This window comes from Coenobita brevimanus, chromosome 71 (assembly GCF_032717465.1).
Source record: "Coenobita brevimanus isolate Jiangsu-jjx chromosome 71, ASM3271746v2, whole genome shotgun sequence".
In the NCBI taxonomy this organism is placed as follows: Eukaryota; Metazoa; Arthropoda; class Malacostraca; order Decapoda; family Coenobitidae; genus Coenobita; species Coenobita brevimanus.
Window position 1 is genome coordinate 52,472,449 of NC_137024.1, and position 24,215 is coordinate 52,496,663.

At 43.4% G+C, this 24,215-nt stretch overlaps 1 protein-coding gene across 1 annotated transcript in view; it reads right to left on the reverse strand.

The window, feature by feature from the left end:
- Positions 1-1,138: 1,138 nt before the first annotated feature.
- The window catches only part of htk (AT-rich interaction domain hat-trick), a 125,825-nt gene continuing 102,748 nt past the window's right edge, over positions 1,139-24,215 (reverse strand). The window contains exons 18-21 of the mRNA XM_080277995.1: positions 21,772-22,071; positions 18,107-18,208; positions 6,641-6,781; positions 1,139-1,833 (exon numbers count right to left, since the gene is read on the reverse strand). Of these exons, the coding sequence (XP_080134121.1) occupies positions 1,808-1,833; positions 6,641-6,781; positions 18,107-18,208; positions 21,772-22,071 (569 nt within the window). The 3' untranslated portion in view covers positions 1,139-1,807. The remainder of the gene's footprint in view (positions 1,834-6,640; positions 6,782-18,106; positions 18,209-21,771; positions 22,072-24,215) is intronic.

Sequence of the window (24,215 nt, forward strand, 5' to 3'; positions counted from 1 at the left end):
TTAACCTATATTTGGTAACCCTGTGTGTGTGTGTGTGTGTGTGTGTCTGTGTGTGTCTGTGTGTGTGTGTGTCTGTGTGTGTGTGTGTGTGTGTCTGTGTGTGTGTGTGTGTCTGTGTGTGTGTGTGTGTGTCTGTGTGTGTCTGTGTGTGTGTGTGTGTGTGTCTGTGTGTGTGTGTGTGTGTGTGTGTGTGTGTGTGTGTGTGTGTGTGTGTGTGTGTGTGTGTGTGTGTGTGTGTGTGTCTGTGTGTGTGTGTGTGTGTCTGTGTGTGTGTGTGTGTCTGTGTGTGTGTGTGTGTCTGTGTGTGTCTGTGTGTGTGTGTGTGTGTCTGTGTGTGTGTGTGTGTGTCTGTGTGTGTGTGTGTGTGTGTGTGTGTGTGTGTGTGTGTGTGTGTCTGTGTGTGTGTCTGTGTGTGTGTCTGTGTGTGTGTCTGTGTGTGTGTCTGTGTCTGTGTGTGTCTGTGTCTGTGTGTCTGTGTGTGTCTGTGTCTGTGTGTGTCTGTGTCTGTGTGTCTGTGTGTGTCTGTGTCTGTGTGTGTCTGTGTCTGTGTGTGTCTGTGTCTGTGTGTCTGTGTCTGTGTGTCTGTGTCTGTGTGTGTCTGTGTCTGTGTGTGTCTGTGTGTGTCTGTGTCTGTGTGTCTGTGTCTGTGTCTGTGTGTGTCTGTGTGTGTGTGTGTGTGTGTGTGAGAGAGAGAGAGAGAGAGAGAGAGAGAGAGAGAGAGAGAGAGAGAGAGAGAATACAAATTAAGGATATCTACTGTTATTTAACACATGCCAAGGACCAGTAACATAAACAAATCTGAAAGCAGACATCTTGCGCAAATAAAATTTCAAAACTGCAACCCAGTCTGGATTAAAAATAAACACAACTTGATTTAGCATGTTACGTATCTGGAAAGTATGAAGTAAGGAAAAACACACCATTTGGCAATTGATAAAATTACAATTATAAAAAACCTAAACAGTTATAAGATCTTACACAGTACATCAATGTATGCAAGTGCAAATTGTACTTCGCAGGATACACTTCATTTATGAATAAGGAAGATAGTATTTAAAAAAAAAAAAAAAAAAAAAAAAAAAAAAAAAAAAATTGTATAAAAAATACTACAAAATTTCATAAATACTTTGTGGTGAAAGTTCAATTTATTATCACACAATCATTCAGCCACACCTTTCACTATACTCATACCAGTAGAACTTACCAAGGCAATCTCTAAGAGTTAGTAATACTAAAAAGAACTAAAAGTTTTCTAGCTTTCTACTCTATACAAGACAACAATAAAAAAAAGTACAGGAAATATCACTTAATTCTGGATATCTTATGTACAAGTAATACATTTGCTGTACATGAGTGAGATGGGAAGAGAAGGTCTTCCATCAAATGACAGGGAAAATTACTCCCCTAACGGACTGACTCTAAACGTACGATAAGTTCTCAAGCCTGTGTGAAAAACCCAGGTATCATCCATATACAATACATATCAGTTTAAAGCTTTACATTCATATCAACATACACGAGGCTACAAGAAGCCCTAATACAATTACCAAGGCACTCCATCCAGCCTGATTATTTCTTCCTGAAAAAATGCTTTTTGAAATTTGATTAAAACATTAGTTTAACATAATCACTTATGATAAAAAGTCACCTTGACCTGTATAAACTACTTCAAATATTCCCTGCAAACTAAATTTATTGGTGATGAAGTTTACACAAAATTGAGATCCATATCTTTCCGCATGTTACAGAACTATGCTAAGCACAACAGATCACAGATGATCAGGGCTTCACTAACTCACTCGAACTGTTACGTTGGTTCAGTCTTGGTCTCTTCTGAAAGAAAGAAAATTTATTGATCAGATATGGAAATATATGTATTCCCATATCAAACAAATGACTACAAGCATCCTTACACATTCACACACATAGATATCATCATCCTGACCATGCTTTCCACCTAAGATAGGTGAGGCAGGTTTCAGAAACAAAGGTGCATGAAATAGGGCACACTATTGACACCATACCACATATCATCATCCCATTCCCTCATCATCGTTGCCTTGCTTTCTTCTAAGAAGCAATGGACAGGGAATGGTTGTGACAGAAACAACTCCATGGTACACTGACCTCGCACACCTTTCTCACTCTCTTAAACACTCATCTTCTTCCTTCTCTATTACCAATAGAGTGTTCCATTACCTTCTTCCATACTAAATAATGTCTGCCTCTACCATTACCAAACACTGCCCTTTATCTCACATTCACAAACTGTCTTTAGCACTCTATAAGCATTCTTTGTACACATTCATACCACCTCAAAATATTTCTTTAATAACAATCAGCAATGCGGTGCTTTCAATGCTAGTATTCTGCTAGATGGCTCCATGATTTGGACAAACACATTCCCTGTGCTGTTTAAAAAAGATATTTTTCTTTGTTAAATATCTACACAGTTGTGTGAAACTGTGAATCATAGTAATGTCATATACCATAATATAAATGGTACAAATAAAACATGTATATATAACATAATGTGAAGTGTTTATATTTATCATAACCGAAAATTAAAACATCATTGATGGCATGTGATGACAGCCCGCCACTTCAGTGGTCCTATATTATTTAATTTCTGCTACATTTAGTGCAAGTTAAGTTCTTAAAACACAGTTTGTTCAGATTAAATTATGTCTAGTGGGTACTTTGACTCATTCAGTCTCTAAGTGGGCAGAAATTTAATGTTGAGTAAATACTGGGACTCATTCTGCTCACTCCCTTAACGCATGCACACCACAAGGACAATCCCGTGTTAAATTTTCTCATGAGAGATTTGATTTCAAATCACAAACGCATGAGGATTAATGCTTAAAATAATACAATTTAGACTACTTGTTGTCTGGTTAGGCTACTGCAGATGAAAGAAGGTACTGTCATTGCTTTTGAGGATCTAAGGGGTAGACTGTAGCACCAGTCGAGCAGGGCAGTACTCCCGAGGTGGATGGAAAGCTGATGACAGGGAGTGCTGGAGCTCCCATTTCATCAGTCCTCAGGACTAGTTCCTGACCATCCTCCTTTGCTGAACCTTTTCAGTGTCTCAGTTACACAGAGAGTAAGCCAGCATGCTCTTCAGTACAAATTTCTCTAACTATCTACACCAAACTACATGCACAGTACACACTACACTTCCTATTCAAAATTTAACAAATGGCGTCTCTTTACCAAGCCTCGGAGTCCGGAGGGGGGGGGGGACCATAAATGCCCCCACCATCCGCCCCTCTCCCAGTGATGACTTGAGATGCCTGGAACCACTGTCTGACTCTCTTCTTCTTCATTTCTGCAACATTCTCGGCCTTTCCTCTAACTTTCGCTCTGTTGAGCACCACCTCTCCTCCTCTAAACCTCACCTTCTTTTTCTAACGGAGACTCAGCTGTCTGAGGCAACTGACAGCAAACCCTTTTCTGTATCCTCCTACTTTCTCTATACTCATTTCAAAGCCAAAGGTGGCTGTTGTGTATACATATGCAAAGACTTATCTTGCTCTCGTGTTCCTGAACTCGATTCTTCTGAATTCTCTACACTCTGGCTTCGGCTTTCCTGTCATTCTCTGACTAAATATATCTGTGCTGTTTACTTATCCCCTAATTCTACTGACTATCAAAAATTCTTCGATTATCTTACTTCTACGATGGAACACATTCTATCCATTTCTCCTTTCTCTGAAATCTCCATTCTAGGAGATTTCAATGTTCACCACCACCTTTGGCTCTCCTCTCCTTTCACGGATTCACCTGGTGAACAAGCCTACATCTTTTCTATCCTTAATGACCTAGAGCAGCTTGTACAGCACCCTACCTGTATCCCTGGCTGCCTTGGAGAGAGCTCCAACATACCTGACCTCTTCCTCACAACTAATCCTTCTGCTTACTCTGTTAATCTTTTCTCTCCGTTGGGCTCCTCCGATCACAACCTTATTACCTTAACCTGTCCTATCACTCCGGTACAGCCTGTGGACCCTCCAGGGAAACGTTGTCTGTGGCATTTTGGAGCCGCGGACTGGGAGGCCCTCGGGCAGTACTTCTTTGATTTTCCCTGGAATGATTATTGCTTCCATGGCCGGGAGCCATCTGAGTGTGCCTTGCGCATTACGGAGGTTATTCTCTCGGGCATGGAAGCATACATTCCTTTCTCATATCCTTTGACTAACGCAAGAAAGCCTTGGTTTAATCACGCTTGTTCTAATGCTGTCCGCAACAAGGAGAGGGCCTACAAAAGGTACCGGAGCCAATCCACCCCTGAATCACATCATCTTTACGTTTCTGCCCGGAATCATGCTAAGTCTGTTCTTCGCTCTGCTAAAAATAATTTCATCCGTACTAAATGCTCTCAACTCTCCAACTCGAATTCTTCCCGCTCCTTCTGGCACCTTGCCAAAAACCTTTCTAACAACTATACCTCATCATCCTTCCCTCCTCTTTTCTACTCTGATGGTTCTGTAGCTATTTCTTCTACTGATAAAGCAGATCTCTTCGCACAGACCTTCTCCTCCAATTCCACCTTAGATGATTCCGGTGCTGTTCCTCCATCACTTCTCCCCTCTGACTTGCTCATGGGTGACTTTAAAATTTCTTCAGCTGATGTATTTTCTGCCATCACTGGCCTCAGTACTAACAAGGCATATGGGCCTGATGGGGTCCCTCCTGTTGTTCTCAAGAACTGTGCTTCTGTGTTTACACCCTGCCTAAGCAAACTCTTTCGCCTTTGTCTGTCAACTTGTACCTTTCCTTCTTGCTGGAAGTTTGCTCTCATCCAGCCAGTCCCAAAGAAGGGTGACCACTCCCAACCCTCCAACTATCATCCAATTGCTTTAACGTCCTGTATTTCAAACGTTTTTGAGTCAATTCTCAATAGAAAAATTTTAAGGCATCTTTCCTATCACAACCTTCTTTCTGATCGTCAGTACGGGTTCCGTCTGGGACGCTCCACTGGTGATCATCTCACCTACCTTTAAGACTCCTGGTCATCCTCCTTTCGGGATTTTGGCGAAAGCTTTGCCATTGCACTTGACATCTCAAAGGCTTTCGATCGAGTCTGGCATAAATCTTTAATTTCCAAACTGCCCTCCTACAGTTTCTATCCTTCTATCTGTGGCTTCATTGCTAGCTTCCTTTCTGGTCGTTCTATAGCCGCCATTGTAGATGGCCATCGTTCTTCTCCTAGATCTATCAACAGTGGTGTTCCTCAGGGCTCTGTCCTATCACCAACTCTCTTCCTTTTATTCATCAATGATCTTCTAAGCTGTACATCTAACCCTATCCACTCATACGCTGATGACTCCACCCTTCACCTTTCCATTCGGTTCCTGCAACGCCCATCTCAACAGTTACTTCAACAAACAAGGGAAGAGGCTATGGCACACCTAATGTCTGACTTGGCTCGTATCTCTGACAGGGGTAAAAATAATATGGTTGTTTTTAATGCATCTAAGACTCAGTTCTTACACCTATCAACCCGACAAAATCTTCCACAGGTACCCCCACTAATGTTTAATAATATTCAGCTTAATCTTGCATCATCCTTGAACATGCTTGGGGTTTCATTTACTAGGGACTTATCTTGGAAAGATCATATTACATCTCTTGTAAAATCTGCTTCCAAGAGATTGGGTGTGCTTAGCCGACTCCGCTCTTTCTTTACCCCTGCACAATTGTTGACTCTATACAGGGTTTTTATCCGCCCCTGTGTGGAGTACAGCTCTCATGTGTGGGGAGGCTCCCCACATACAGCTCTTCTCAATAGGGTGGAGTCAAAGGGTTTTCATCTCATTAACTCTCCTCCTCTTACTGACTCCCTTCAACCTCTGAACTGTCTGCTTGCATTCCTCCACCTCTACGACGGGTGCTACGCACCCGTCTGGCAGCAAACTCTCATCCCTTTTCTGTCCAACTCCCTAATGCAAGAGTTAACCGTTACTCCCAGTCTTTCATTTATGCAACAGGTCAACTCTGGAACTGTCTCCCTCTCTCTGTATTTCCTGCTGCCTATGATCTCCAGTCTTTCAAACGCAGTGTCCAGGCATCTCCAAATGATCGGATCTTGAATTTGGCTCTCTATTGTATTTTGTTTTTCTCTTGGAGGGAACTGTTACTGTGGGCTCATGGCCTTTGGTTCCTTCTTCCTCGCATTAAAAAAAAAAAAAAAAAAAAAACAAAAAACTCTCTCTCCCTGGTCTTTGACCGCCACCAACCCTAGATATAATCACTTTTGTTTTATCTGCATTTACTCTTATGCCCTTGAGCACCATACCATCTCTCCACTTCCTAAACCTTTCCTCCGCCTCCCTTTCGTTCTCTGCAATCACCATACCATCTCTCCACTTCCTAAACCTTTCCTCTGCCTCCCTTTCGTTCTCTGCAATCAACAGCATCCGATTTGACTCTATTGGATACGTTTATATGAAGCTACAGGTCGTGGTGAATCAGATCGAGCCATGATTCCGAAGGCTTGAATGATGAATGAATGGAAGCCTGGCCAATTGGACTGGGCAAATTTGGGCTGTCTGGACATTGCTACTCTTCACTCTGCCCTTGAGTGAGAAAGGAGGCCCGGATGATGATGATAAGTTTGCTAGTCAAATTAACTTACTTTCTCTTTCTTTCCTGCGCAGCTTCTTTCGCCTCCGCTCCACTGATGCTAGCTCAGTTTTAACTTGCATATAAGTTCTCTTCAGCTCTTGTATTCTGGACTGAAGCACAGCTATTCTCTTGGTAGCATCTAAATCTGGATCTGAAAATAGAGCATGCAACTTATCTTAAGTCTTTACTATCCATAAGTAGCAAAAATATCGATCTATTCTGCACTTTCAAGTTATTTGTTTTTTTGCGTCACACTGCTACAGTGCCATAAAATGGAATTTTTGTTTTGCATCAATAACTATAAATGAAAGGATTAAAAACTGGCTTTTCACAGTTATATGGACATGAAACACCCAGGACCTCATAACACACTGTAAACTCTATCTGCTCATATTACAATAACACTTCCTTGATTATGTTGACTCAAATAATGTGCATACGACTGTGTGGCCCACTTGAACAGCTGGCACATAGTCAGTTAGTTATTATCAAGACTGACAATGCCAATGTTAATTATAGTGTACTCGGTAAGTAATCATGCTTCTCTGTTTTCACTTGTAGTTAAAAGATATGAAGCTTGGTTCTCAGATCTCTCTGAAACATGTGTCAGGAGAGGACATTCTGGTTCATCTCCTTGCTTTTGCACTGCAGAAACTTCAAGGTTGCTTGAGGGCAGCAAGGTTTCCTACTTCACGTATCATTTTTAAAGGCTCAAACATGCTTACATGCATCAGCCTTGGTCACGAAATGGTGGTTCTCCATGCTGCTTGATCTCAGGCAGCTTCTCTATTCAGACCCTTATCCCAGAGGTCACGCCCAATGACTTCATCCCAGGCTTCTTTCGGTCTACCTCTCACAACCCTACCCCTAATGTTAACATTTCTCCCTCTCTGCACCCAATTATCACCCCCCATCCTCTTCACATGCCCAAACCACCTCATCTACCTCTCTTCATCACAACACCAATAGGCTATGCTCCAGTCTCATCCTACCTCTCAACTCTTCCACTGTAAAATTAGTCCCCCCAAGCCTCGCAATCAGATATGCACTGCACATCCCCCTAATCATTGTCACTGCTGTACATTTAAGCCTGCAAATATCCTCCCCCTTTATTGCCCAGGTCTCACTACCATATAGCATTACACTCCTAACACACGCCGCATACAAAGATCCCTTGGCACGGAGGGAAGCTCCTTGAACTTCTTCCAACCACTCCTCACTCTATCCACAGACCTAGCTCCAGCCCCACCTCCTGCAGTTAACAGGTCTCCCAAATAATATTCTTCCACACTCAAGAGGCTCACCAGCAAGATCAATCCTTTTTATGCCTGACAATCTCCACAAGATCTCCCCGACACACCACACACATGAAATCAGCATTATCTCGCAGTCTACTTGTAATAACACTACAATTCTTATGCACCCACTGACCACAAACACTGCATGAGCTGGAATTACTTCCCACAGAAGAATTTTGCACAAGGCAACTCTCCCTCTTCCTTGACAGTACTGTCAATTGCCCTAGATACCATCACTTTTATTTTATCTGCATTTACTCTTAAGCTCTTGTGCCCCATACCATCTCTCCACTTCCTATGTATTTATTTACTCTTAAGCCTTTGTGCCTATACCATCTCTCCACTTCCTAAGTATTTCCTACACCTCCCTTACATTCTCTGCAATCAACACCAAATCATCAGCACACAACGTCTCCCACGGGAGTCCATTTCTGAACGTGAGAGGGCTTCAAGTACCATGATCCACACCAACATTCATGGAAAACTCATCATTCAAATCTCCATTCATCTTTACCGAGGTGTGAGGACGCACATACATGGCCATAACCACCCTAACCAGCTACTCCTCGATCTCCAGCTTTCTCATTGCCCACTTCGCCACCTCTCTAGGGACTCTGTCAAAGGCCTTCTCCAAATCAACAAAAACAAAGTACAAATCCCTCTTCTTTCCTATATAAAGTATTTCTCCTGAAGCTGTCAAACAATGAACATGGCATCAGTAGTCCCTTTGCATGGCATAAACCTAAACTGCATCTCATCAATATTCACTCTTTCTCTAATCATGTCTTCTAGAACTCTCTCCATTACCTTCAATATCTGGTCCAAAAGTTTTATGCCCAAATAATATCCTCTTTCCAGGGCATCACCCTTCCCCTTGTACATATTTACAAATACACTCTTCAGCCAATCATCTGGGACAACACACTCATATATAATTATATTTACCAAGTCAGGGACTACCCTCACTCCTATATTTCCTATGGCTTTCAACATATCAGCAGTCAACCCAGACACACTCTTCTTACATACCTTACACAGAGAGTTTTTGATGGCATGAATTCAGCTAGGCCACCACACAGAACACTCCTAGTCACACCAGACATTAGCAAAGCTTTTCATACCATCCCCCACCACAACCTCACAAACAAAATATTCAACACAGACATGCAGAATAAGACAAAAAGACAGCTGGCAAACTACTCAGCAGGCAGATGTGCACATGTAACATTTGCTGGTCAGTCTTCAAACATACGAAACTTCACAAATGGCATCCCCCAAGGATCTGCTTTGTCCCCTACACTCTTTAACCTATACATGTGCGACATACCCAAACCCCACACACCACAGATACATATAGCTTCCTATGCAGATGACATAACACTTACATGTACACACCAAAATGCAAACACAGCTGCACATATCCTCCAACCTTACCTCAACATACTACATGAATGGTTCACCACAAACAGGCTCAAAATAGCCCCAGCCAAATCTAAAGTGACCCTTCTCACAAACTGGACAGCAGAACACAATCACATTCCACACCTCACCATAAACAATACCCCCCCCCACACACACACAAAATCCTTGGTGTAACATATATCAATGTCATTTAAACAACACATCACAAATAAAAATAAAATAACACCAAGACTCAATGCCTTGAGGTCACTTGCCCATACAACATTTGGACACCACCACGGAATACAAACAATATATACATACGTTCAGTGATGAATTATGCAAGCCCTGCTTGGGCTCCTAACCTCACTAAAACACACTACAGACCATACAGAACAAGGCCCTAAAAATAATCACAGGTTGCACAGCTACTACACCCACAGACCACCTAGGTCAAGAAACCAAAGTCCTCAAAGTCAAGGATCATCTAGACGTGAGAGGCACCCAATTTCTCGCTACAGCCTTCACAATCCCACAACATCCACTACACTTCATGGCAGCACATCCACACACACCAAGGAACATCAAAACAACACCCAGCACACGATATAATGCACAAATACTGTCATCTCTTCCCCCTCGCATGCGTCAGACCAGCTTCCAGAAGCATGTACATACTCAAATCACTTGCCACTCCATTCAGTCACTTAAAAGACAACACACAGCTGCATGCACGGCCTCCTGATATCCACCCTTCTGAATCCTATCTCCCTCGTGAGGACAGGGTCAACCTGGCCAGGCTGAGATGTGGGCATCATCCAGCCCTCTTAAGTTACCAGAAGAGGCTGGATGACTCCATTGCTGATGCCTGTCCAAAATGCAAGACAGCACCCCATACTATTAAGCACATTATGGAAGACTGCATTACACACAATCACCTACCCCAACATCACAACATACACTCCTTGAGAGCTCTGTGGGAAAGCCTGGTCTCAGCTGTGGCCTTCCTTAGGGACTCGGGGCTGTTCGGCCAGACCGCCTAGGGAACAACAACTACTACTACTACTACTGCTACTACCCAGAGACATCTACTGCCTTCCCCACCAGCATCCTGCTTATTGCCCTGCTAACAGTAGCAGTGTCAATCAAAGGCCAAGGGCCAAACACTGGTTCTGCTGGTTCCAAACTTTCCCTGTCCCAGTCAAACGACTCATTCAACAACTGGCAGTAATGCTCTCTCCAGGTGTCTTTAATATCCCCACTGTTCACCACTATCTTTCCTTCATCATTCTTCACACACTGCTCACTTATGATATGCCTGTTTTCTTCATCTGATTTGCCACCTTAAATACCATATTCTTCCTTTCCATACTAGGATATATAGGTTATCAAGTAAAAGTCTCCGAGACTCAGACTTTGCCCTGCAAACCTCTCTTCTAGCCCTACATTTGGTAGCCAAGTATTCTTCTTTGTTACCACTCTTTTTCCATTCCCGGAAAAGCCTTATTTTCTCTTTAACTGCAGCTTCTACACCCTCATCCCACCAACAAGTTACTTTGTGTTTGTGTTTGTGTTTGGGGGTGGGGGTGGGGTGGGGAGAACCTTGTCCATCCTCACACTGAATCAGTAACTCTCAGGAGATTGTTACTGACAGCTCTGAGCTGTTCATTGACACTACTGTCAACGGCTCTGTTCAGCCACCACTCTACTCATCTAGCTACAGAAGGCATCCCTTACTGCTTGGTTTTCAACTTCCATACTTTCATCCTAGGTGCATAGGTCCTCTTTTTCACCACCCACTCCTTAGCCCCTTAAGTTCTAATCACATCAATTGATGCAATTTGAGTTTTATGCCAAAATGCCTAAATGCTTCAAGTGAATGTGGCCTGTAAAAAACTGCGGAGAGCTTTCTCCACCCCGATTATGACGTACATGGCTTCAGGCCAATGAGAACTCGACCCTGTTGTGGCATGAGGGGGGATCGGGCCAACCCGGGCAGTGAGGGGACACCCCCCTCTCGGCCGCTTCCATGCCACCCTCTACTCCACTTCCTCATGCCCTCCTTGTCCCCCATCACTCTCCCACCCCTCCACGCAACTGCATCTCTCCTCCCACAACAACCTGTGTCCCTTCCCACCCTCTCTTGCCCCTCCTCCCTCCCTGCTAGCCTCGTCCCCCCCCAAACCCCACCCCATCTCTCCTTCCTTGTCCCTCACTACCCTTCCAACCCCAAACAGGCCCCCCGAGTGTCAGGCCTTATGTACGTACCTGTTTCATATTATTTCTACTTCTTCCCAAATTTTTACACCTCACTCTGTTCATTTCTCACTTCATACCTACCAGTTTCTGTACGTACGTAGTTGGAGAATGCTGTATGTTGTACTACATACAACGCATCTACTTCTTTTTTTTTTTTTTTCTGCCCAGATTAGCACCTCTGAGTAGTGTCCATCTGTGTTAGTTTCAAAAGACTATGAGGCCTTGTAAGGTTACTCCCTGCACCTGTTTCATCTCCCCACACATACAAATACACCTGTTCTCATGGCTGGTGTGATAAATTCCAATGAAATGGAGAGTTTCCACGAGAGAATTTGGTTGTTGTTGAAACTGTAATGATAAGTGTGATGAAGTGTAATGATAATGTGATAACTGTAATGGTGTGACAAATGTGTAACGAGAAGTTGGTACAGTGAAAAGAGAAATCGGAAACAAATTACTGCTTTTTTTTCCCCTTTCTTATGCATGCATTTATAGCATTATTCAACATTATTTTGATGTCCTTGATGGTTATAAACATTTATATGTGTCTGTGCTAGTTTAGGAACGACTATGAGGTCTTGTAGGGCTATTCCCTACACCCGTTTTATCTCCCCACACCGACATACACACCTGTTTTTATGGCTGGAATGACAAATCCCATTGACATGGAGGGTTTCCACTAGAGAATTTGGTTGTTGCCAAAATTTTTCACCTCAAGTACCACCAAGGCCTTGTAGGCCTACTCCCCACACCTACAAGCACATCTGTTTTCATGGTAGATGATACAGAACACAATGATTTTTTTTTTTTTTTTTTGTGAGGAACAAGGAACCAAAGGCCGCGGGCCCGCAAAATTGTTCCTTCCAAGAGAGAAACAAAATACAAGAGACAGCCAAATTCAAGATCCGATCATTTTGAGATGCCTGGACACAATGCGTTTGAAAGACTGGAGATCATAGGAAGTAGGAAATACAGACAGAGGGAGACAGTTCCAGAACTGACCTGTTGCATAAATGAAGGACTGGGAGTAACGGTCAACTCTTGCATTAGAGAGTGGGACAGAAAAGGGATGACAGTTTGTTGCTGAACGGGTGCTACGCGCCCATTGTAGAGGTGGAGGAATGCAAGCAGACAGTTCAGAGGAGCAGTGACCAATGAAGTAACGATAGAAAACAGATCAAGATGCAACAGTACAGCGAAGAGACAGAGGTTGAAGGGAGTCAGTAAGAGGAGGAGAGTTAGTGAGACGAAAACCCTTTGACTCCACCCAATTGAGAAAAGCTGTATGTGGGGACCCTCCCCACACATGAGAGTTGTACTCCACACAGGGGCGGATAAATCCCCTGTATAGAGTCAACAATTGTGCAGGGGTAAAGAAGGAACCGAGTCGGCTTAGCACATCTAATCTCTTGGAAGCTGATTTTACAAGAGATGTAATATGATCTTTCCAAGATAAGTCCTGAGTAAATGAAACCCCATGCACATTCAAGGATGATGCAGGATTAAGCCGAATATTATTAAACATCAGTGCGTAAACCTGTGGAAGACTTTGTCGGGGTGATAGTTGTAAAAACTGAGTCTTTGATGCATTAAAAACAACCAGATTATTTTTATCCCAGGCAGAGATAGAAGCCAAGTCATACATTAGGTGTGCCATAGCCTCATCCCTTGTTTGTTGAAGTAACTGCTGAGATGGACGCTGCGGGAACCGAATGGAAAGGTGAAGGGTGGAGTTATCAGCGTATCAGAGGACAGGGTTAGATGTACAGCTTAGAAAGTCACTGATGAATAAAAGGAAGGGAGTTGGTGACAGGACAGAGCCCTGAGGAACACCACTGTTCATAGATCTAGGAGAAGAACGATGGCTATCTACAACAGCGGCTATCGAACGACCAGACAGGAAGCTAGAGATGATGGCACAGATAGAAGGATAGAAACCGTACGAGGGCAGTTTGGAAATTAAAGATTTATGCCAGACACGACCAAAAGCCTTTGAGATGTCAAGTGCAATGGCAAAGCTTTTGCCAAAGTCCTGAAAGGAGGATGACCAGGAGTCTGAAAGGTACGTGAGAAGATCACCCGTGGAGCGTCCCTGATGGAACCCATACTGACGATCAGAAAGAATGTTGTGATAGGAAAGATGCTTTAAAATTTTTCTATTATGAATTGACTCGAAAATTTTTGAGATACAGGATGTTAAAGCAATTGGACGACAGTTAGAGGGTTGGGAATGGTCACCCTTCTTTGGGACTGGCTGAATGAGAGCAAACTTCCACCAAGAAGGAATGGTAAAAGTTGATGGACAAAGGCACAAGAGTTTGCCTAGGTAGGGTGTAAGCACAGAAGCACACTTTTTGTGAATGACAGGAGGGACTCCATCAGGCCCATATGCCTTGAGGCCTGTGATGGCAGAAAATACATCAGCTGAAGAAATTTTAATGCCAGCCATGAGGAAGTCAGAGGGGGGGAAGTGATGGAGGAACAGCACCGGAATTGTCTAAAGTGGAATTGAAGGAGAAAGTCTGAGCAAAGAGATCTGCTTTATCAGTAAAAAGAAATAGCTACAGGGCCATCAGAGTAGAAAAGAGGAGGGAAGGATGATGAGGTAAAATTGTTAGAAAGGTTTTTGGCAAGGTACCAGGAGCAGGAAGAATTCGAGTTGGAGAGTTGAGGACATTTAGTATGGATGAAATTATCTATAGCAGTGCAAAGAACAAACTTAGCACGATGCAGGGCAGAAACATAAAAAAGATGTAATTCAGGGGTGGGTTGGCTCCAGTACCTTTTATAGGCCCTCTCCTTGTTGCGGACAGCATTAGAACAAGCGTAATCAAACCAAGGTTTTCTTGCATTAGTCAAATGATATGAAAATGGAATGTATGCTTGCATGCCCGAGAAAATAACCTCCATAATGCGCAAGCCACACTCAGATGGCTCCCGGCCATGGAAGCAATAATCATTCCAAGGAAAATCAAAGAAGTACTGCCTGAGGGCCTCCCAATCTGCAGCTCCAAAGTGCCACAAACGACGTTTCTTTGGAGGGTCCACAGACCGTACCGGAGTGAGAGGACAGGTTAAGGTGATAAGATTGTGATCAGAGGAGCCCAATGGAGAGAAAAGATTAACAGCGTAAGCAGAAGGATTAGTTGTAAGGAAGAGGTCAAGTATGTTGGAGCTCTCTCCAAGGCAGTCAGGGATACAGGTAGGGTGCTGTACAAGCTGCTCTAGGTCATTAAGGAGAGAAAAGGTGTAGGCTTGTTCACCAGGTGGATCAGTGAAAGGAGAGGAGAGCCAAAGATGGTGGTGAATATTGAAATCTCCTAGAATGGAGATTTAAGAGAAAGGAGAAATGGATAGAATGTGTTCCATCGAAGAAGTAAGATAGTCAAAGAATTTTTGATAGTCAGAAGAATTAGGAGATAAGAAAACAGCACAGATATATTTGGTCAGGGAATGACAGGAAAGCCAAAGCCAGAGTGTACAGAATTCGGAAGAATCGAGTTCAGGAATACGAGCGCAAGATAAGTCGTTGTGTATAGATATACTACAGCCACCTTTGGCTTTGAAATGAGTAATGAGAGAGTAGAAGGATAAAGAAAAGGTTCTGCTGTCAGTTGCCTCAGACAGCCGAGTCTCAGTGAGGTTTAGAAAAGGAGAGGTGGTGCTCAACAGAGCGAAAGTTAGAGGAAAGGCCACGAATGTTGCAGAAATGAAGTAGAAGGGAGTCAGACAGTGGTTCCAGGCAGCTCGAGTTGTCACCGGGAGAGGGGCGGAAGGTGGGGGCATTTATGGTCTCCCCCCCTGGGGACTCAGAGGCCATGTTTTGTGCTGCCATGATTTTTTTTTTAATTTTAGAAAAGGAAGTATGGTGTGTACTGTGCATGTAGTTTGTCACTGATAGTTGGAGAAACTTGTATTGGAGAGCATGCTGGCCTACTCTCTGTGTTACTGAGACACTGAAAAAGTTCAGCAAAAGGGGATGGTCGGGACCTAGTCCCGAGGGCTGATGAAACGGGAGCTCCAGCTCTCCCTATCATCAGCTTTCCATCCACCTTGGGAGTACTGCCCTGCTCGACTGGTGCTACAGTCTATTCCTCTTCTTTTCATACGAAAAGCTGGTTATTTCCAACCCCCGTACCTATAGGCCTACTCTCCACAGCGTACTTTATCTCCCCACACCTACATACACCTGTTTTCATGATTGGTGTGACAAAACACTTTGGAATGACCTGTTTCAATAAGAAAAATAGGTAGTTATCTTAATTTTCATGTTTCCGATTGTTTTCAAGGGGTAACTATCATAAACTTTCTTTTTAACTTTGATGTGTGATTGTGCAGTAACCATTAGGCCTAAGGGGGTACGGATTGCGTTGTCAGGTGTGTAAATTCTTCCTCTTTAGTCAGAACACAGTCAATTTGCCCTTGGTGGATGTCGCCAAAACACCCCCGAATTGCGGCTGTGGGAGGTACCCTGCCTGAAACAATTGCGGTCTTAAAGGGTTAAGCACCATGTCACATAACTTGCACTGCTGCACACACTCTTCACTCCCTGTAACTTTAACATTCCTCACTAACCTCCTATCAGCTCTCATGACCAGGAAATAGTCTTATCTGGCTGCTGTTTCCCTCAGACTCAAATGTAATCAACCTACTCTCTTTTCCTAAAATGTGTGTTCAATCATGTACAGTACATTGCCTCACCAAACTCATGAATCCTTTCCTTTCCTCATTTCTTGTACCATATGCACATCCCCCATGTACTTACTCCTTCATCTACATGGCCATTGAAGTCCCCTCCCCCATACCACTTACTATATGTATTAAGCCATCCCAGAATCTATCCTTCTCTACCTCATCCAAGCCTGCCAGTGGACCATAAGTAGATTGAAATGAAAACATTATCCCACTGAACAAAATTTTCAATACTATTATTCTTTCACTTACTCTCATTACATTCATGAAATATTACATCCATTTCTCCATTACCAACACACCCACACCACCATATGCATCTGCCTTACCCTGCCAAAATAACTAGTAACAACAATCCCTCCCAACAATCATTCCAGCTGCTCCTCCTCTATATCTGCCTTCTTGCACACATCTAACATCCATCCACCACCTACTCAATGCCTCAACTACTTCCCCTGCTCCATCCCTCAAACTTCTCACATTCCATGACACCGCTCTGATTCCCCTGGGTGATTTAGTTCCTCAGGCTTGCTTTGATTCCCTTTCTTTTCTGTCATAATCGGCAAAATTAATAGGGAGAGACAGACCATAGGTCCGACTCACCCGCACGGTCCCAAGTTCAGGCATGGGATCTGGGACGTATAGCCCACCCGCCGTGACCTGTGGCTGTGGCAGTGGCCTAGGGGCACCCTGCCAGGACAGCTACAAGGACACTTTCCAAGCGAATCTTGGCATGGTAACTGTCTCGCCATTATTCACCCACTGACATGGCAGCCTCCTGGGGCGCTACTCCCAGGTTTGGGCCTCTCTCTATTGGGTGGAAGTGGGAGCCTGGAAACCGCAATGCCCTGTACCCTCTAGCACAGATCCGTGCCCCATTCCATCCCAGCCCCAAAATCTATGCTGGCGGAGCCCTCATCACGCCTCCCCTCAATACATCTGCCACTAGGTGGCGGGGGCAAAGTCTTATGGCCACAGGCCCTTGCTGGCGTCAACCTCTGTGACGTAGTGAGGTATGTTGTGTGATATGTACAGTGCATGTAGGGTAGTGGCAACTACCCTACATGCACTATATTATTTTAGTATTGTGATCCCTACCCTGACGTATGGAAGCAAGGCGTGGACCTTGCAAGAGAGAAACAAGTCAAGAGTGAGAGCAGTGGAAATGAGCTACTTGAGAGGAGCATGTGGAGTGACATGGAGGGACAGGTTGACAAATAAAGAAGTGAAGGGACATTGTGGGGTAGATGTGGATGTGGTTGAGAAGATTAGGAGAAATACACTGAGGTGGTTTGGACATATGGAAAGAATGGAGAATAAAAGACTGACTAAAAGGGTGCATGTAGGTGAGGTGGAGGGAGGGGTAGACCGAGGATGAGGTAGAGGGATGGAGCTGAGAGGTATATGAGGGAGGGGGGGGGGGGGGGGAGTTGGGAAGAGGGTAGTCAAATGGTGGGTGACAGAGCGACTTGGAGGCATTTTGTCTGCATCCACCCTTTGCGGGATTAGGGCGTCAGGCTATAGATAGATAGACAGATGCAGGGTAGTGCATGAGGTAGTTAAGAGGAAGTGTTTGGGAGAGTATGCTGGTCTACTCTCCATGTTAGTCTCACACTGAAAAGGTCAGCAAAAGGGGGATGGTAAGATATTCTGGTAGCTAGTGAAACAGGATCTCCAGCTCTCCCTAGCACCAGCATTCCCATTCTCCTTGGGAGTACCACCCTGATCAGCTGGTGCTCCAGCCAAGATAATTTTATAATTCACAGAAGTCAAAGTTCACTGACCAACCAAGATGTTACCAGTATGGTATTTACTAAAATACTCACCTAGCTCTTGACAGAAATTATATCTTGATCTCCTGGCAGCACTGCATGCCAAAGACAATGCTGACAGACCACTTGTTTCAGGGTCATCTTCAAGAGGTGCACCTGCAATACACATACTATGCTTACACAATGATTTTAGTAATAAGTACTGTAGATACTGTACATTAACTAACAAAGGCAATCACATTAACAATAAGCCTACCATTTCTTAACCCTCTGACTGTGAAATACAAATCTTGCATTGTATTCCAGTAAATGCCAGCCAACTCTATTCAGATGAGCAAAACCCACTCAGTATATGATTCAACCGCATTTGTTTATTTTTTATTTAATTCCCCTGGGGGTACGGGGGTTTTCAAGAATACTCTCCCAGTATCCCTGCTTGTCATATGTGGCGACTAAAAGGGTTGGCAGAGGGTTAATGCCCCTCCCCTGAACAGCTAACTAAAAAGACGAACAAGAAGCCTCGGACCAGGACTGACCAAAAGATGAAGACCAAGGACCAGACAATGGATATGGTACGGATCGCGACATGGAATGTAAGGGGTGCAAATGATGAGGTGAAAGAGAGAGAGATTGTCCAGGTGCTTGAAGGTGCGAAAGTGGATTTATGTGGAGTAACTGAAACTAAATGGAGGGGAGAGAGTGAGAGAATAGGAGTATGGATGGGGTATATGTGCAGGAGTAGGTGAGAATGAAAGGGCAAAAGGAGTGTGTATTGTTGTGAGTAAAAGATGGAAGAAGAGCACACGGGAGTATGGATCAGTTGGGTCGAGGATTGTGTGGGTAAAGTTGAAAGTTGGAATACAAATGTGGGCGATTGTGTGCGTGTATGCGCCAACGCAAGATCATGCAAGCAGAGTAAGAGAAGAGTTCTGGACATATGTGGAAGTGTGCATGGAAAAGTTTGGAAGGAATGAGTGTTTTTGATTGGTGATATGAATGGTAAAGTAGGGAATGTGAAGGTGGATGGAATAGTTGGTGAGTGGGGTATGCCTACTGAGACAGATGAGAATAGCAGCGCGTTAGTGGACATTTGTGCCGGGAGGGGGTTGGTGATAGCCAATACCCTCTTCAGGCACAAAATGATCCACAGGTATACATGGCGAGTGATGAGAAGGGTGGGTGGTGAACTGAATGAAAGAAAGGCAATGACTGATTATGTGTGTGTGGATGAAAGGATGCGAAGATGTGTAATGGATGTAAGAGCTTATAGAGGTTGGGGGAGTGGACTTCCTGACCACTACTTGGTGGTGGCCAGAATCAAGATCCAAGTACGATGGTAAGATGGAGAAATGGAAGAAGGGAAGGAGGGGAGGAAGTAGTTCCAAGGAGAGTGGAAAGGTTACAAGAGGATGAGAAAAAGGAAGAATATAAGAGAGAAGTGGAGGAACGATTGGGAAAATATGAACTGGAGCAGATGGGGGACATGGAAGGTGTGTGCAGGATATTCACAGAAGAAATATGTGCAGCATGTGATGTGGTGTGAAGAGAAGACGGAGGGGGGTGCAAGGAACAACATGGTGAAATGAAGAGGTGAGACAGGCTGTGGCACAAAAGAAGAAAGCATACAATGAATGGATGAGAAATAGGGACGTGGAAGAAGTTGAGAGGCGGAAGAGAAAGTTATATATAGAAAGGAAGAGAGAGGTGAAAAGATTAGTAAGAGAGAGTAAGAAAAGAGTGGATGAGGAATTTGGAGGGGATATGAGTGTAAAGTGGAGGGACTAAGAAAAATGTTCTGGAAAGAGGTGAAGAGAGTAAGACAGGGTGGCAGTGAAGTTAGCAGGGGAGTGAAAGATAAAAATGGTAGATTACTAGAGGAGAAGGGAGAAAAAGTGAGCAGATAGAGAGAACACTTTAAGGAATTGTTTAACATAGAGGATGGAAGTAATGTGTGTATAAGTGGCTGGATAATGGCTGGGAGAAGGAGGGAGGTGAGAAGACAGGAAGAAATCAGTAGGATAGAAGTTGTGGAAGCAATGAAGAATGTTAAAATGGGGAAAGCCCCAGGAATTGAAGGAGTGTGCGGTGAAATGCTGAAGCATTGGGGAGAGATAGTAGTAGATGGATGTGGAAGATGTTGAGATTGGCCTGAGAGGAAGGTAGAGTCCCGGAGGATTGGAAGTCAGGTATAATTATTCCCCTCTACAAAGGAAAAGGGGAAAAAGAAGCGTGTGGTAATCATAGGGGCATTTGTCTTCTTGGTGTAACAGGAAAAGTGTATGGTTGGATACTTATTGACAGAGTTAGGGAAATAACAGAGGAATTAGTTGGAGAAGAACAGGGAGGCTTTAGGAAGGGAAGAGGTTGTGTGGATCAGATATTCATTCTTAGATCTTTAGTGGAAAAGTTTCTAGAGAGGGGAAAGAAGTTGTATGCGGCTTTCATGGATTTGGAGAAAGCATATGACAGGGTGGGTAGACAAGGATTGTGGAAAGTATTAAGAATATATGGAGTAGATGGGAAGTTGTTGAATGCTGTGAAGAGTATGTATGACGGTGCTAAGGCTGCAGTACGTGTGGATGGTGAACTGAGTGAATTTTTCTCTTTGAAGGTTGGGTTGAAACAGGGATGTGTCATGTCTCCATAGCTGTTCAGTCTGTATATGGATGGGGTAATAAAACAGGTACAAGGTAGGGCAGTGGATGTTGGAGTGGCCCTGGTGAGAGAGGGCAGTGTTTGGAATCTCCCTGTACTGTTGTTTGCAGACAATACTGTGTTGTTGAATGAAGACGAACGGGAGCTGCAAGGCTTGGTGGATGAGTTTGGAAGTGTGTGTATGACATGGAATCTAAAGGTGAATGCAGGGAAGGGTAAAGTGATGGTCTTTAAGAGAGGTGAAGTCTGTGAATGTACAGTGAGGTCAGATGGTGAGGAAATGGAAAATGTGAGTACATTTAAGTGCTTGGGGAGTGTGATGAGTAAGGATGGAGGTTTGGAGGGTGAAATGCTTGAAAGAGTACAGCAATGAAGAAAGGTTGCTGGTTCCTTGAAAGCAGTGATAAGAAACAGGGAAGTAAGCATGGAAGTGAAAAAGTTACAACATGACAGTATTGTGATACCAACCCTAATGTATGGAAGTGAAGCTTGGACGTTGTTGGAAGGATGCAAGTCGAGAGTAGGAGCATTGGAAATGAGTGATTTAAGAGGAGACTGTGGAGTCACATGAAGAGACAGGCTGACAAATGAGGATATAAAGGAGCATTGTGGTGTGGATGTGGATGTGATAGGAAGCGTTAGAAGGTACCCACTGAGGTGGTGTAGTCATGTGGAGAGGATGGCGGGTAAGAGACTGACAAGGAGTGTATGTGAGTGAGGTGGAGGGGGGGAGAGGGAGGGGGAGGCTGATAATGAGATGAAGGGATGGAGTGGAGAGGTATATGAGAGAGGAGGGTGTGAGTTGGGAGCAGGGCAGTGAAATGGTGGGAGACAGGGCGACATGGAGGCGATTTGTTTGTGGCCACTCCGTACGGGATTGAGATGTCTGGCTATAGATAGATTTATTATTATTTTTTTTTTTACGTGCATTGCATACCCACCACAGCTAATAGCTGTGGTCATATGTAAGAGAAATGTACACTTCCCCAAACTGTATCATGATGGAGTAAATATGAAATATGGAACAGTATGGTGAGATACTAGACAGTAATGTACTGACTGACCTGTGCGTGAGGAAGAATGTCGTCGTCTTCTGCGTCCTGATCCTGGAACAAGACTGCCAGATTTCTTATTTGGGTCGTCATCCTCAAGGTCATTGCTGGCACGCGCCCGTGGACCACGTCGCCGCCTCTTAGACACAGCTGCTGTCAAGCTGCCTTCTTCAGTCTCTGAGCCCTCACACTCCACTGGACTAACTGGGGCTAATGCTACCTCATGCTGACGCTTCATGGATCCGCTAAGCTGCCCCATACGCCCTCGCCGTTGTGAATCACTCCCCATTGTGCTGTCCATGGTGTTGGAGTCTAAAATGGTATTTACACCATGTTACTTAAATCATATCTAAGACAACCATGGGGGAAAAAATGCACTCTTACCCTGACCAACTGCAGTCTACCATATGAATCCAACTTTTCTTGAAAATATTCCTGAATCCCTTCACCCAAAATAATCTCTTAAGCTGATTAAAATTGTCTGGCATTTCCCACTATATATATATATATATATAAATATATATATATATATAAATATATATATATATATATATATATATATATATATATATATATATATATATATATATATATATAAATAAACAAACATACATATATCCTCAAGCTGATGGGATTAATGGTGACTTCCTCTAACCTCTTCACCCAAAGGACTCTCTAAATAAAACTGTTTGGTATGAGCTGGAATCAAATACAAAGTATATTCACAGGCTAACAGGATTAACATTCACATGCCATTTTTGTGATGCAGTTTTCCTTCCCTAGTTCACTTTTCTACTACACATTATTTTGGCCATTCTATTATTCTCCATACCTTCTGTACAACAAGGTCATCTTGTAGTACTTCTGAGGTACTTGTCTGTAGGCCGTTAAATACAGACTTGAGAGGATGGAGGATGACAACTTGGAGCAAAGGGTGTGAGGTATAACAATGAGAGTACTGCTGTCAGAGGCAGATCAAAAATGAACTAGGAAGACGCCATACAGTGTGACCTCAAGGAAAACGAACTGAATATAGAAGCTGCTAGAGACTGAGTTGCATGGAGAGGCACCATTAGGCAACCAAGGACAACATTTGTAAACATGCAGGAGCAAAACAAAACAAAAAAGAAATACCATAATTTAAAACAACTATCTTATGTAAATGATGACACTGATGTCACACGTTAAATTACTGCCTGTAATTTGTAGGGTAACAGTCTAAGTACAGCATCAGAGGATTACCTACTCACACATTGCTGGCTCAAATGGCGGGTGTTTCTGAACCTCAAGAGCACCTCTGGGATTGACAACTAATAGCTAGGTTCTTACTAAACCAGACAGTTTGCACACCATGCATAACATAGTAGCTCTTACGACTGTAAATCACATACAATGCACTTGTGCACTGTAGTATCACAACTTCAATACTTGTAGTGGGGTTGAAGAATGATCATCAACCCCATCTGTCAATACCTGATAAATATCCAAGAATGGGTTTCCTCATCTAAAGCCAACTGTATATAAAGGTCTAAGAGAGAAAAGAGAAATGGGAATCTTGGACTGAAGACCATAAAAATTAGCCTAATTCACATCAATGAGGAAAAACAGAAAAACACTATATGAGAAGGAAAAAGGAAGGAATATGTAACCCTTCTCAACTCTGCGTCAGCTATAAAGAGCAATTTCCTACACAAATTCCTAAATGACAGAAACATGTTAGAAACAACTATGACCCAAGAACCGTAGATATGGCATATAAACCACACAGTCTCTCCTGCCACTTTTCAAAGATGCATGGTTCTAGCTTTGGTGGCTTAAGGGTGCTGGATCCTTTCTTAAGATCCCATGGTCTCCTGGCCTCCTCAGTCACCCTCAGGCAACTGTGAGGGAAACTTATGCAAATCTGCTAACAGTGGTTTATGGCCATAATATGTAACTGGCACAAAGTAGTGCAGCCAATATAATATTAAATACAAGAGAAGTTACTGGAGTAAAATTAATCACAGTTTTGTAATAATTTTTTACATACAGTAAAACCTCGATATAACGGACTTCAATAGACTGGAATTTGCTTTTATCGGACTCGAGGAGCTACCAGACTAAATTCCTATATATCGGAAAAAGTCTGATAAAGCCAGAAGCCGTCCGGACTGCCTGATCACCTCGGCTATGTTCACCACAATAAGGTAAATAAAAGACATGTTTATCAGTATACAGTGCAGTACTATTATACAGTATATATTATACTATTTGATTAATGTAGTGAAGTTATAACACAATACAGCACCACAAAGGTAGTCAAAACAGTTTAAAAACTGTTCTTGCGATCAAGACTAATGTCTGATATATCAGAAAAAGTCCAGATTAGCAGGGGGAAGTCCAGATGTCGCTTTTATCGGAATTTCGCATTTTTCGGAACGTTTTGGGCCCCAAATAGTCTGTAGTAGTAGTAGCAG